The 16125-nt window shown below is 30.3% G+C and overlaps 3 protein-coding genes across 6 annotated transcripts in view; 2 read left to right on the forward strand and 1 right to left on the reverse strand.

Annotated features, from left to right (window-relative positions):
* Positions 1-7008, forward strand: part of LOC108914143 (cytochrome b reductase 1) — a 135984-nt gene extending 128976 nt beyond the window's left edge. For 3 of the 4 annotated variants that reach the window (XM_018719873.1, XM_018719889.1, XM_018719897.1), the window contains 2 exons: positions 477-646; positions 4184-5649. In XM_018719873.1, coding sequence (XP_018575389.1) covers positions 477-646; positions 4184-4334 — 321 coding nt within the window. In that variant the 3' untranslated portion in view covers positions 4335-5649. Of the gene's footprint in view, positions 1-476; positions 647-4183 lie in introns of all 4 variants that reach the window. The other variant, XM_018719881.1, reaches the window with a different exon arrangement.
* A 1908-nt stretch (positions 7009-8916) lies between these two features.
* Positions 8917-11259, reverse strand: LOC108913970. Its single transcript, XM_018719642.1, has 3 exons — positions 11116-11259; positions 10754-11052; positions 8917-10287 (listed from the first exon to the last, which is right to left on the reverse strand). The coding sequence occupies exons 1-3, from the start codon at positions 11168-11170 to the stop codon at positions 10216-10218; spliced, it is 426 nt and encodes a 141-aa protein (XP_018575158.1). The 5' UTR covers positions 11171-11259; the 3' UTR covers positions 8917-10215.
* A 767-nt stretch (positions 11260-12026) lies between these two features.
* Positions 12027-13925, forward strand: LOC108913991 (pleckstrin homology domain-containing family A member 3-like). The gene is made up of 6 exons (XM_018719687.1): positions 12027-12227; positions 12282-12398; positions 12472-12621; positions 12973-13097; positions 13164-13325; positions 13434-13925. The coding sequence occupies exons 1-6, from the start codon at positions 12188-12190 to the stop codon at positions 13467-13469; spliced, it is 630 nt and encodes a 209-aa protein (XP_018575203.1). The 5' UTR covers positions 12027-12187; the 3' UTR covers positions 13470-13925.
* Positions 13926-16125: the final 2200 nt, after the last annotated feature.

The following is a 16125-nucleotide window of genomic DNA, read 5'->3' on the forward strand; positions in this document are numbered from 1 at the left end:
TGTAACAAGTGAAATAAATAAATTGTGCAATTGGACAATTGTTTCCAATTTATGAAATGTGTAGGAGTGGTGTGTCTTACTAGGTATTGCTTAATATGACATGAAGATGTTTTTTTAACAGCAAAGCCATTATAACTCTCATAAGAATTATCTGATTCACATCAAATTTATGGTGGTGTCAAGAGTTTATTGTTATTTCGGATTATGTCGTGCTCTTTCTTAGCTTTAGTAACTTTGTTCTCGAACTAAGCTCTGTGGGGGCGGAACTGCTATAAAAAGGCAGCCTTGATATTTTGTTGGTCCTAAAGCTGATACTGACAAAATTCTAGGGTACTGAGAGTGATTCTGCCCCCACAAAGCCTAGCTCGAGAACAACAAGGGCACATCAAAGGTTAAGAAAGTGCAATTTAAGTATGTAAATTATTTTTTTCCCATCCTAATCACTGCGTAATTTATCTTTGTATTTTTTTTTTCAGTTTGTCGTAGGATTCTTTAGTTTCCTGGTCCTCCTGTGCTGTGAGGGTGCCACCGCTGGTTTTAGAGCTTCTCTAGTGCCAATCCACGCGTCGTTCGGACTGACCACGTTCATGTTAGCCATAGCTGCCGCCGTCACAGGTTTAACAGAAAAAGCTATATTCTCTTTAGGGTACGTAATGAGTTCTTTGATCTACGGTGAGTATAACGAGGTAAAAGGAACGGTGAAGATCGAACTGAACTGCTGTAGATCTAAAAGCGTTGATGCTTTACAAAGTTATCCTTATTTTTCTCAGATTTTATTTATCTTGAAAGTGTTCAGTAGCAATACCGACTACACTCCTAGCACAGCATGTGTAAACCAGCAAGTTCAGGCGAAACTAAATCGTACAAAGCGGAGTGAAATTGCTGGTTGACATATGCTATTCCTAACTAATAATTTTAACAGTCTGTTCATATAAATGATTATTAACTTTCAAAGAACAAAATTATTATTTAAAAACACATAATACTTAATTTATTAGATCTTTGCATTGTCAGAATAAAACTGCAGTTTTCTTTGAATCGACCGCTGCCTTGAAATATGCAACATATTTAGCATGGCTTACACCTTTGATTTCTTGGAATGTCACAGTTATAAGTCACTATTATTCAAATAAAAGGTATAGTCAATTCGCTTTCGCGATAAGATATAAGGAAATAAAAGTCAAGGTTTGCGCTGCCAGTAATGGATATGCAGTTTATGCCAATTTAAAGCATGTACAAGGTAGTTCACTTTAAATAGATAATTGTTATTTATTTAAATGTGCCGAATAATGATAAGCTGGCACCTCTCGCGCACAAATTTTCGATTTCTGGAATAAACCTTGCGATTAGAACAAGGGGTAGGGATTTTGTTATTGTTATTATTGATGTTATTATTATTGTTTATGATGATGGTCGTCATAGTCAGGGTAAAAAAAATCGCAGTGCTCTAAGACAATGTGTCGTTTATTTAACGCAAACTTTTTAGAGGCACATGGTAGAATTTCAGTAGTGAGTTTTGTGTTTAAAAGTAATTCACATTGCAATAAATTAATAAAATTGACAATATTAAAAAATAATCAATTTTATTAAAATAGCGGACGATAAAATTTTAAACCAAAAATACAGCTCTACTTTTCCGAAGTTTTTTGCCACGTCATGTGTCAAGTTTAGAAATATCCTAACCTAAAAGTGTGAAAAAAGCGTTTTTTTCGCTATTTTTGATGTTATGTTACATGACCAGTGAATTTTCTCCACATAACTTATGACATCTGAAAATACTACTCATCGTCTTCAAAATCGATTTCGAATCGTTCGAACATTTCGTTTCCTTTTCGAGATATAGCCTGTTAAAACTAATTCGTTTGGTATATTCTTCAATGTTGGGAAATTGATTAACATCAGATCAAGATTTAAAAAAAAATCAAATTACAAACTCACTGGCTTTTCAGGCATTCTGGTTCATTGATTACGAATCTGAAGTCAGAATTACAAAATTTAAAGTGGCGGATTCAATATGGCGGATGGAATAAAAAATGTTGGAATTCAAGAATGAAAAATTTCGACAAAATTTCGAAAACCTAAAGAACCAGTGTAATTTATGTGTTTATAATTTAATTATTCTCCCTTTTTAAGTCAATTAGTTCAAGGTCAGTCCAACCAAAATCACTTGGAGAAAAAAAAATAGTTACCTCAACTTTTATAAGTGGAAATGGTAAAAGGGCTTATAATAAACCTAAAAAAAAATGAATGCGTGAGCAGGGGTGGCGGAGGGTTGATTTGGGGGGTTGAAAAGTTGTGAAAAATTGTATCATTGGGATTTCTGGCGAAAGTTGACGTCGAACAAAAAAGTATCCAACGAAAAAGTTGTAAATCATGCAAAAATCTACAACTCTTGTAGAGGTCACTTTTTACGATAACCTCAAAATTTCCGAGAAAAATGCGAAAAACAGGTTTTTTTCAATGTTTCGTTTTTTATTTCTTATTTCTGCAAAAATAACTTAATTTGGACGAAATTTGGGGAAAGTGTCTTAAATAACTACAATTTTTAGATACAAATATCAAGAAATTTCCGAGATATTCATTTTTTCCGGTCCGAAACACTTTCTCTTCAAAGAAAAGTTCTACTTAGGAAAATCATCGTACAGAGTTCTGCCGGTGATCATTTTCTTCGTTTTGACATATACTTTTTGGTGAAATAAAAAAAATTTGTAATCACAGTTCAAAAAATGCTCAAAAATGCAAAAAATAAAAAATGACTTGCAACAATTAATTTTTCAGTAATTAATTGTTGATAATTTGTTTAAATAAAAAAAAAAAATCAAAAACTAATTACCTTTCAATTCTACGGAAGAAAATACAAAAAAACTGTGTCTCATTGTTTGACCCAAAACTTTATTTTTGTACAGTATTGCTATAAACATCCAAGTCAAATTATAAATGCACTAATGATAAATTATCGCTGGATGATTTGAGATTTCAGCAATACAATGTATTAACTGCAAAGTCTACTGTTGACGCGAAACCCGAAAACGCGAAATTTTGCAAAATCATTTTATTTTATTTATTCACTATTCGACTTATGTTATTATAGCAATACTGTACAAAAATAAAGTTTTGGGTCAAGCAATGAGAGTTTTTTTTGTATTTTTTCCGTACAATCGATTTTTTTTTTAATTTAAACAAATTATCAACAATTACTGAAAAATTCATCGTTTATTTTTTTGTATTTTTGAGCATGTTTTTGAACTGTGATTACAGATTTTTTTATTTCACCAAAAAGAATATGCCAAAGCGAAAAGAATTATCACCAGCAGAACTCTGTACGACGATTTTTCAAAGTACAATTTTTCTTTGAAAAAAGTGTTTCAGACCAGAACAAATGAATATCTCGGAAACTTATTGATTTTTTTACCTAAGAAAATTCGTGGTGATTTAAGAGACAGAGAGGTACACTTTTACTAAATTTCGTTAAAATTGTTATTTTTTCGGAAACGAGAAATGAAAAACGAAAAATCAGAAAAAACCTGTTTTCGCATTTCTCTCGGAAATTTTGAGGTTATCCTAAAAAGTGACCTCTACAAACGTTGTAGATTTTTGCATGATCTACAGCTTTTGTATTAAATACTTTTTTGTTTGACGTCACTTTTGCCAGAAATTCCGATGATACAATTTTTCAATCCACCAAATCAACCCTCCGCCACCCCTGCTCGCGCACTTATTTTTTTTAATTTATTATAAGCCCCTTTACCATTTCCAATTATAAAAGTGCAGGTAACAATTTTCTTTTTTTTCCCCTCTAAATGAGTTATTTCGATCGGTCTACAGCATCTAACATTAATTTAACAAGTTGCAAAAAATTTTTAAATTTATACTAATTAGATTAGTTTGAATACAATTTCAGGAGTTAATATGCATTGTTTATATTTCGATGTTAATTCTGTTGATTTATTGCAATTAGGGTATTGTAACTTTAGAACACAAAACTTACCATTAACATTTTGCCATGTCTTCTGAAGAAGTTTCTATTAAACAAGCGAAACGTTGGGTAGTGACAGCGTGATTATTTTTAGCACTGATCTCCGCAATCATCATCGTTAATTTAGATCTATGTACAAACCCTTGTATCGTCTTTTTTCTTTTCTATGCTTGTAGCTAATATTTTTTTTTTTGTTTTACAATTTAGAGCACGCTATTCCACGCTAGACGACGAGTCCATTGTAGTTAATACGATCGGCATGAGCCTAATAGCCCTCGCTATAGTAGTAGCGTATATCCTTCAAAGGGACGAGTTCCGTTTCAGGGCGCATATTCTGATACGTTCTGGAGATCTCTAATATGTAGTACTCTATATTTGTTTGTAGTCCAAGCCGTCATCAAATATTCTTTTGACTAATATTAACAGGATGATATTGTTGGGAAAATAAAATACTGAAAGTAATTGTTATTCCAGAGATACTGAAAGTAGTTAAAAGTATACTTTTAAACCAGGATTTCTCAAACTGTGGTACGGGAAGTTCATTTAGTTTTTTCCCATTTGGAATGCTAGGTCAAGCAGATATTCTAGAAAGTATTATAAACTGGTCAAACCAAGGCATGTATACTTGTATACATATATTTATACTATTAGTTTACATTCCCAGTTAAAAAGTTTGAGAACCTCCGCTCTAAACTAAAATACTTATCGTACGTATTTTATCTTCCCATTTATACGAAAATATTAATCATAAGAACAGTACGAGTTTATAACGTGAATGTTTTTTAAATTTTCCATTGTATCTAGCTTAACTTTTTTTTTGTTTAAGTATTTAGATATATTCTTGTGTATGCGTGTGTATGTTAAAGTACATCGAGGTTTGTATATTTTGTCTGTAAGTAGTTACGTTAAGCGTAGGTAACTATTATATTGTTATTTTTTATATTTGAAATTAAACTATTTGAAATACTCATAAAATTTCAAGATTCATTTAAACGTTTTTTAGCTCCTTGAGCTTCTCAGTAATAGAAGAATTAATTCTTTAAAATGATTTATAACCTTTATGTGATATATACCCAATTAAGTAGGCATAAAATGTAGAATTTTTGCATTCAGAAATAATTTTGTACTTCAAAATTAGACTGATTAGTCGTAAATTGTACTCCGGTATTGGTCTGAAGAATTTGCATTGTGAGCTTTACTGCATGCGTTATTAAATCAAAATTTAGTTGCATGAAATCGTTGCTTAACTATACACAATCGGCACTTTCCTTCATACAGGGCGTTTTTGAGAAAGCAACCATAAATTTAGGGACTGTCGACAGATCGTAAAAAATAAGAGGATTTTTTCTTATAGATCATTTTTTGTTGTTTTTACGAAAATAAGACGTCGGAAATATTTTTAATGACAATATTGTTCTCCAAGTCCCTGAATTTGTCGCACTTTTCCAAACACCCAGATTGGTACAATTATTTACTTCAAAGCAAAGCATCGTGCACGGATTTTCTTAGAAAATCAGATAGGTTTCGTAATTTTTAATCATAACGTGATCTAACAACATCTAACAAACCTTTTAGGGACGAATATTCCGACTGGAAAGAACAGGGAATAGTGATAAACGCCCTGGGTATGGTGTTCGTAGCAATTGGTATCCTGGTATCCTTTGCTGTCCGCAGTCCCACGCTCAACACCGACACCAAGGTGTTAGTGACGGAGCGTTTGTAGGACATTGCGCTCCCAAGCGCGAAAGTCTCGGATATAAATGCGACTCAAGAACCCGAACGATTCTAATATCAACGATAACTAACGTAGCAATATTGCATGACTAACTTTCTGTGTAAATTCCATCTTGACAGAATTATGCCAAAAAAACTCGTACGTAATCTGTAGAGTAAATCATTGTCGTACTGTTAAAGCATCTAAACTACTAGCCATACGTCATAAACGTTTAAATGTTAAAAGTAAGTCTGTATTGTAGATATTTCCCTAGGAAGTCCCGAACTTCAGAAAAAATGTGTTGAAATTTTTTTACCCCCCCAATCGTTGGTTGCTCTTATAGCATAGCGTTTTTACTTGGGCTGTTACAAATCATTTAGAGAAGTAAAGTTTTTTTTGTACTCATCGCTAGTGGATTATTAACCAAAAATATGCTGTAACATATAAAAAATAAGTGTCTAGCGTCTGCCAAATTTTGTATTTTCTAAAATATTTCCATATAAATAGCTGTAAATACAAACGAAGCTATAAAACATTATTTTTCTGTAAAATACGGTTCATAAAAATGATTCCACTAATATTGTACATAGACCTACTCATTTATTCACTATCTAAACTTCTCGTGCTCACAACTTCTAAATGGTAAGAATACTGACCCTTTAACTGTGTCTGTGTGTGCTAATTTAAACCCTAGAACAATGTTTCCTCAAGGGCATAATATCAACTCGAAAAATGTAATTTATAGAAAATATCAGGAGATTTATTTAAAATAAAATATGTTTCATGTGATAATATACGTCTATCCCCGGAAACATTGTTAAATATTTTCATGTTCACAGTTTGTCATTTTAAAAAGAGAGTTGATGAAAAGAGGCACACGTCTCCTGTCGTCGCCGATCCTACTCCCAAAATTTTTCGTTTTTGGATGACAGATCCGAAATTACATGTTTCTGCCTGTGTTTAGAATTAATCTACTATAAGAGCAATATACTAACGTATAGGTAATGAGATATATCTTCGATGTTGGTTAGGCAAAGATTATATGTTTAAAAAAATATTTACCGTTTACCTTTAATGTGTATATTACTGAAGTACAATTTATTTAATGGACCAATATAAATTTACTATTTGCCGTATAGATTAATGTATGTTTTTACTGCATACATTAACATTTGTTATAGTTATCTATATTATTTTATTATATTTATATATTTCCGTTGTAAGTTTTAGATTTTAATGCAATCATAGAGTATATATACATATAGATTTATTGATATGTACAAGTATTTGTAAGTTTTAATAAATGTATTTAAAGTTGTTCTTTTATTTTCTTGATTTTAATGTTTTCGTATATTAGGCTCTTGATTACAGGATTTTAAAAGGAACTATGGCGTTCAAGATATTTTATTACATGAATCGTTCAAATGGTCATTTTAGATGAAAAAACCGCGGAGTGCTATTAAATTAAAGGGTGGAAATTGGAGATAGGGCTGAAAATGCACCCCTTTCAGTTTTTTAATTGTAGCTCGAAAACGAAGCAAAATTTCGCTATAGTTCATAGGAAAAAATCGTTTATAAACAATTTGAAAAAATAGCAAAAAATTCGATTTTTTTATTCTTTTTACTTTTTTGCCTATAGTTTTTTTAATTAAGATAGGTATATGCATTGCTTCATAAAAAAGAAAGTAGATAAAATTACCCTCAAAAAAGAGGTTGTACAGTATTTTTGGATGAGAATTGACTGATATAAGGCCGCTCACACTTTTCAATTTTTAGATTTTCGTGTTTACCCTTATGTTTTAATTCTCATTTTTTGCAAAAAAGGAAGGAAATAAGACGTTCAAGGATTTTGATCACGACTTGTTCGAAAGGTCAATAAAAATTAAAAGAAACGGGGGTTCCATTAAATTAGAGGGTTGAAATTGAAGATAGGGGTGAAAATGCACTTTTGCAGTTTTTTAAATATAACACGAAAACGAAGCAAAATTTCGGTAGAGTTCATAGGAAAAATTTTGTAGAGAATTGAATTTCCCATCGAAATGGCTTATTTAAAAAATTTAAAAGAAAAGTTTTATGCAAAAAATCGTTAATAAACTATTTAAAAAAGCAAAAAATAATATTTTTTTATTAAAAAAAATTTTTATTTTACTATTTTTTTTTAGTAGTAGCAGTAGGCAAATAAAATTGCTGTACAAAAAAATTAGATGAGATTCCCTTCAAAATTATGCATTTTCAAAAGCTTTTGGACTAATATTGACTGAGTTATAATTGGCCAAACTTAAAGATTTTTTAGATTTTCGTCGTTTTTAACATAATAATTATAATTCTTATTATTTTTACAAAAAAGTAACGGTAAATGTCGACTTTGTAGATTTGTAACGAAACGGAAATAAAATATACATATTTCAAATTAAATCAAAATTTTGTAGAAAATCGAATTTCCCATCGAAATGGCTTATTTAAAAAATTTAAAAGAAAAATTTTATTTAAAAAATCGTTAATAAACAATTAAAAAAAGAGCATATCTTATTTTTTTCATTTTTTTTACTTGTTTGACTTTAATTTATGTTAAAAACGACAATATCTAAAAAATATTTAAGTTTGACCGGTTATAACTCAGTCCATATTAGCCCAAAAACTTTTGAAAACGCATCATTTTAAAGCGAATCTCATCTAGTTTTTTTGTACAGCAATTTTTTTTGCCTACTTCTACTAAAAAAAATTATAGTCAAAAAAGTAAAAAAAAAATCAAAATCTCATTTTTTGCTCTTTTTTAATTGATTAATTAACGATTTTTTGCTTAAAATTTTTCTTTTATATTTTTTTAAATAAGCCATTTCGATGGGAAATTCAATTCTCTACAAAATTTTTCCTATGAACTAAGTATACCGAAATTTTGCTTCGTTTTCGTGTTATATTTAAAAAACTGCAAAAGTGCATTTTCACCCCTATATTCTGAGACATGATTTGAAATGGTCGAAGAAATCGCTAGCAGTTACTTCATTTCATCACCATTTAAAATAAAATTCAAAATGAAATAAAAAAACTAATGATTTAAATAAACTAATTCTTTCATCCAAAACATTTTCATTTTCTTTGCAGTTGAAGAAAACTATCGCCTGTTCTCACAGTGTGAGTTATATGTATAATGCGAATTTGTTCATATATCTTGATTGATTTTTTTTATCTATACAACTGGTAGTGGCACATCAACAGAAACAAAACATTCCTAAAAAGTTTTTATTAAAAGTAGAAAAAATATCTTATATACAACAGTGTGCAAGGACTGCAATATACTTAATATAACAACATGATACAAATACTAAGAAATTTGATATTGCGCATTGCGTAAACCAGCGGCCATGTTATGACGTCACGTGGAGAGTATTAGCGATTTGACGATATCGTCCGTGCTAGGGCAGTGCCGTTAACAATACTGACGTATATTTATAGCTTTCTTTTTTATTAATTACATTACCACAAACTATTGGCATAAGCTTTATTATTGAACTACTTAAATCATTCTCCATGTGACATCATCTGCCAAGTGATTCTTTATAATTCACGGAAATATATCTTTTAGTTTTTGTATTATGATATAACTCTATAACTGCCTTTATTAACGGACAAGAAATAAATTCTACAAAAACATATATGTGCTATTAGCTCCAAATTATAATTAATTGGATATAAAACGAATTGTATGAGTGATATAAAAATATAAAAATTTAAAACAGCTATAAAGAAATTACAATTTCAACACACAGCATACTATGAGATGCTTAAGAATTATGTTCAGAGACAAGAGGCTTTTTTTTCGTGACTGAATATCTGACTTGTAGTCATTATTTCGATCTCTTTTGATCCTAGTTGTCATATGGTAGTTTAAATCTTTTCACTCACTCATACTATACATACCACAACATACGACTTCACTCGCGAAAAAAGCCTAACGATTCACACAGAAATATAACTTTTCAATTATGTTTGGACACATTGCTCTCAAATTATTAGAACTTTGAAAAGTATTTGAGTTATTGAGATTCATGTAAAAAGTTTTATGATCATCAGAAGTGGGATATAACATAAGGATTATTAATGTGTACCAATTTTCAGTTCACAACTAACCAAACTATTTAATTTTTTTTTTGAAATTTGCAATTTGGCTACAAAGACTAACATATTTATTTGTAAAAATAATTTGTTACACTCTTCATCATAAAACTAGGTAAATATAGTTAATACCATTTGAACAACATGGTAATTATTTACATATTATATTTTATTAAAACAATAACAGCTTACCTACATAACATAGTCTTAGGTATAAAACATGGACGGAACGATTGGATATCAATGTTTAAAATTAAAAAATCTAAAATGTTCATGTCATGACAAAGTAAATGTGTATAAATGAAAGCAATAATTAATGTCAACTTAAATAAGATATTAAATAAAAAATAATATCTCGGCCACCTATACTTATTCACGTTAGAGAAAATGGTATTAGATCTAGTCTTACAAATTATAAATACATAAAAACCAACAATGTTGTAAGCATTACTCCAGAAACAAATTTAATTTTTTCTGCTCCAGACTGAAAGAAAATTGATTCATCTATAAATCACTTTATAAGGGTGTCATTCATGTAAATCGGCATGAATATGTAGGTCTGTAACACTTTAGGGCATTCAAAAATAGCAAATTGTATTACAAAGACCTAAACCAACCAAATCTAAGGGAAACTAATTTAAGCAGAAAAACAAATTTCACACAGGCAATTCTATGGAAAATTAAACTGATGACAAACAACCTCATCAAAGGAAAAAACATAACATTCACAATATGGAAGAAAAAAACTAGTTACTTACGAATGGTCAAAACTCCCGATTCAGAAAATAATAAGTATCCTCACCTAAAAGGATTTATAAATATCAAAAAATTTTAAGTAAAGTGAAAAACAGTCCATCAGACTTCTACTAACGATTGCCCTAAAGTGTGACAGAGCCGATACTGTTATTAAAGAAGTCCCCTAAAGCTAAATTTGTTAATAAAATACTTACGATGATATAATAATTACAGCGATCTCCTTTGCAACATTCAGAACATTTCCAGTCCTGATACCAGATATGAGTGCAAGTACCCATGTTACTAGACCGGTATCTCTCACACTTCTCTTTCGTAGCACACCTTTTTGATATGTAATATTGCTTCAACGCTCCTTGCTGCCAGTAAGGGGTACTACCCCAACTTATTTCTGATAAACATACATCTTCTCCATAGTTGCAGGTTTGAATAGTAGTTACACATTTTCCCTTATTATCTTCTTGTTTATCACACACATAGCACTCTAGGGCTACGCCTAAAAACATGAGTAATGTAATTAGGATTATAGGTTAGGATAAGGTTTTATGTTTTTACTTACTAAACGTAATCGATATAAAAAATAACAAACAAGATAAGGCACTGATTTTAATCATTTTACTGTTCTTGCCTAGTAAATAAATAATGGTTCAGGTACACAGAACACACCCACTTTTTAACGAAATCGAAAACGAAAACAAATCATTGAAAGTGTCTACGATCACTTGTGTTCGGTTGACGGTTGGATTATTACAACTCCGATGCTGGACTGGAACAGATTGGTTGAATTGAGAGTAATTCAAAATTGGTAACAGAACAATTCAAAAACAAAACAGATTTTAAAGTAAAATATGAACATTTCCCTTTTTGTAAATAGAGATAATACAAAAAAAATCAAAACGCACATGTTTATAGATTATTTGATCAACCTGATGATCAATCAGTGTATCAGCCCATCACAGAACAGACTTGATGTATTTGGTAGATGGGTGGTGAATAAGTTGTAAACATAGAACTAGTAGTTTATTAGGTCTATGATTGTAAATGATAACTGACAGCAAATCGCGAAGTATGGATTTTGTAAAAAAAACATTGATTATACTCTTATCGATTGGTAGGTGATACATTTTGATATATTGATTTGCATTTTTATTGAATTTTTACTATTTGCACTCAACTTCAAAAAATAGAGAAACATTATTACATAACCTCCAACTTAAATTCACGGCATTTTTGTTACCTTTTCCACTAATATATTTACCATAATTTCCAGCAGAATGATGGGCGTCACACCAAACTGTTTGAGTTACAAACTCACAAATATTTTGTACTGGTACTGGTATAAAGCTTTATTTCTGGGAGTAGAAAAAACAGTCTAAATCAGAACGAACCTAGTGGTCGATAATGTAACCATGTTTTGTGGTGTAACCGGAGCCACTGCTGTACACTTTTAAATAAGACATGTGTCAAATATTTGACAACCAAGCAATTCAACCATATGATATATTTCTTATGTGAATTAACAGCATTATTTACTTTGATTTAAAAAAATCAAGAATAAATTTATTGCTCTTCTTAAAGTGGAAAGACTTAAAGGGAATCTCTTGTTAACAGTGAAATGAGGAACATCTAGAATGGAAGGCATATTATGGAAATGGACTAACTATTGGAATGGTATTTCTTTTTTCATTTTTGTCTGAAGGAAATTGTAATAAAAGTTATTTTTAGGATGGCAGACGAGATGGTTTGTATTAGAAAATGGTGTTTTAAGTTATTACAAATCACAAGATGAAGTAAACCAAGGCTGTAAAGGTTCCCTAAAGGTTCAGGCATTTGAAATAAACGGTAAGCTTCTTATTTAGCTATTAAAATTATGCTACTGCATTTCATGTGATTATACTGCGATATATTTTTGCAGTTAGTCCTCTGGATAACACACGTATGGATTTAGTTATTCCGGGAGAACAGCATTTGTACTTAAGGGCAGCTACTTCACAGGAACGTCAGCAGTGGTTGGTCGCCTTAGGAAGTGCTAAAGCTTGCGTCCATCAAAAAGGAAAACAGCTTGGTGAGTCCATAACTTCTTCATTTGTTCTGGGAAAATTTACCATTAAAGCTCTATTTATAGATCTGTTTTTCTACAAATAACTTTTATATGGCTAATAATTGTCTTTATGACCGTATTTTATAGCACCCCATATTTTTTATAGCTGTTTAAGATGCATCTCCACTATATGCCTATACTTTATTTGCTGCCATTTAATTGCTTTAACTTTATGAATACATTTTTTTAGAGCCCTCCTTAAAAGTCTTATTAACTTCAAGAATACAGAATTTTTATTTAAAAAATTGTAATTAACGAAATATTAAATGAAATAAACTCTTAGTTGCTAGAAAACTAAGTAAACTTCCTTTGCAGTCGAGTCTAATCCGGACGCACTGAAAACTAAAAAGTCAGAGCTCAGATTATACTGTGATTTGCTTATGCAACAGGTTCACGTGGTTAAGACGTCCGCACAGGCCGAAGACGGCCCGGAAATTGAGGTATTTCGAATTAGTTTATTGAATCTTGGCACACAGTTATATTTATACCTGCACTCTTCGTTTTAGAAAATGGACGAAGCAACTAGACTTTTAGGTGCCACTTGTGATACATTTATAAAGACTTTGGAGGAGTGCATGAAACTCTCGAATGCCAATATTATGTACGAGTTACCCCTGAAAAATGAAGTTATTGTACCCCCAACAAATGCCAATCCATCCAATAAGAAGGTATGGGCTCAATTAATTTGAGTAATGATTAATTAATTAATTAATTAGTAATTAATTAATTTCTTGTTACTAATTAATTACGTAATTTGTTAATTTATTAACTTACAGAAAAACATGGCACGAACCAACTCTCAAGACTCATAATTCAACAATACCATAATGGAAATCGTTAACTTATTTTTGCATTGAGGAGCATTTGTAATCGTTTATACCCACTTGTAGTATTTATATCTACGACAGACATATTTATGAATTGCGTAATATATTTAATGTTAAACATACCTAAAATAGTATATGGTAAAGTTTATTTAAGTCTTAGGTTTAGACCTTTTTTATAGAAACTGTTGAAATCGTTTGTTCTTATAATTTTTTACGTCTATATTTTAACTTATTACTTTGTAGAGAGTAGAGCAGCTTATTTGCATTTCTTAGCCCTAGTGAGTTAATTGGACATGTTGTTAATGCATTAAGTGTTTGTTTATAGAGATTCTCATATTAAAGTCTTGTCAATATCACTAGTTTAGGTAAACCGCCAAAGTATTTTTATCTATTTTCTGTTTATGTATCGATATATAAATAAATGTGATATTTTTATTCAGATTTTTGCTGTTTTTTTATTAAGATTCGAATGAAAAAAGTACGAGATGATAAAATTGACAATTCTTGAAGACAGGCCCGGATCCAGAGACTGGTTTTGGGGGAGGCGCAAAGCACTTCTTTATCATTATCATTATTATTATTATTGTTGTTGTTGTTGTTGTTATTTTTTTGATGACGTAAGGTGTAGGTTAGGAAGGGGGACTTGCATTAATATCGACTAACTGCCTGTTGTCGTTTGGAGAAATTGAAGATCTTTAAAAAATGTTGTGCTTTGGGGGTGGCGATCGCCACATCGCCACCCCCTCTGGATCCGGGCCTGCTTGAAGATAGCCTTGGAATACTAATACAGGGGGTCTAAAATTACAAAGTCTGAGGCCTACTATATTTTAGGTGCCAATTTTGTTCAAAATCTAATAACACGGCATTGTTCCACATTTTTTGGCTTGGCCTACTGTGTTTTTATTCTAATAAAGTTTAATTTTTCAAGAAAGTGTGTAAATGGTTCTTGCAAAAGTGCAAATTGTCCTAAAAAGTTATAGAAATTAAATAATTGAATAAAGTTATATACAGGGTGTCCGTTAAAGAATGGTCCAAATTTGGTTTATTTAAAAAATTTAAAAGGAAAATTTTATGCAAAAAATCGTCAATAAACAATATGAAAAAAATAAAAAAAAATTTTTTTTATTTTTTTTTTACATTTTTTCCTCTAGTTTTTTTCTAAGTAAAGATAGGTACAGGTATTGCTATTAGAGGGTTGAAGTTGAAGATAGGGGTGAAAATGCACTTTTGCAGTTTTTCAAATATAGCACCAAAACGAAGCAAAATTTCGTGTTATATTTGAAAAATAGGAAAAATTTTATAGAGAATTGAATTTCCCATCAAAATGGCTTATTTAAAAAATTTAAAAGAAAAATTTTATTTAAAAAATCGTTAATAAACAATTTAAAAAAAAAGCAAAAAAAGATTTTTTTGATTTTTTTTACTTTTTTACTCTAATTTTTTTTTAGTAGCAGTAGGCAAAGAAAATTGCTGTACAAAAAAAACTAGATCAGATTTCCTTCAAAATGATGAATTTTCAAAAGTTTTTGGACTAATATTGATTGAGTTATAACTGGTCAAACTTAAATATTTTTTAGATTTTCGTCGTTATGATTATAATTCTTATTATTTTTACAATGGGAAATTCAATTCACTAAATAATTTTTCCTATGAACTATAGCGAAATTTTGCTTCGATTTTGAGCTACAATTAAAAAATTGAAACAGGTGCATTTTCACCCCTATTTCCAATTTCCGCCCTCTAATTTGGTAGCATTTCGCGATTTTTTCATCTAAAATGACCCTTTCATACATGCAATAAAATTGCTTGAACGTCATTGTTTCTTTTAACTCTGTTTTTTTGGATATAATCAATAGCCTATTTGAGCTAATTTCGTATCTGGGAGTTTTTTGGAATGAGACAATCGAATTTATTGACGATTTCATTGCCTCTTCTAGAATTTAGAGGATGCCATAGATGACCATTAGGACACATTTACACTGACAACTTTTTTGTTCACTTTGGGTTGGAAACTTTTCTACATAAAAAAGGTGTACCCTGTTATTATCTTTTTAAAGCCAACCGTTTTCAACAAACAGGCATTTAAATTTGCAAATGCATAAAAAAATTTGTTTAAAAATTGTTTTCAACACTGATAAACGAAATTAGGAGCAACCTTTTATTAACAAGAAATGTTTCATTTACAATTTTAAATTTAGTTTATTTAACAATTACTGCAAACAGAATTGACAGAGTAAAAAACATACTTTCTAAAAACTATTTAATGAATTTAATAAAACTATTTAATCAATCTAATACAATCTAAACAATGTAACCAATCTAAACGACCTAAAAATCAGAAAACAGTACACCACCTATAAATTAGGACAACTTGTATGTTGCCCCCTCTTCCAGCTAGTAGTTGACTCAAATACATCAATGCCACAAGGATACTATTGATATTAATTTACAATTAGCTCCAGTCACAACTAGATGGCGCCAGTAGTAGGTACGTACCGCTGTAGTAAGTGGCCAAAATAACAGAAATTAATATTAGTATTAAATAAATATAAGAATAAATTTCGTAGACTCGATTTTTGGTAAAAAACACCTTTTTATTTTTTTGAATAATGAAAATATTTAACAATTATTTATCATCATC

Source organism: Anoplophora glabripennis, unplaced genomic scaffold (assembly GCF_000390285.2).
Source record: "Anoplophora glabripennis isolate ALB-LARVAE unplaced genomic scaffold, Agla_2.0 scaffold16, whole genome shotgun sequence".
NCBI classification, from domain to species: Eukaryota; Metazoa; Arthropoda; class Insecta; order Coleoptera; family Cerambycidae; genus Anoplophora; species Anoplophora glabripennis.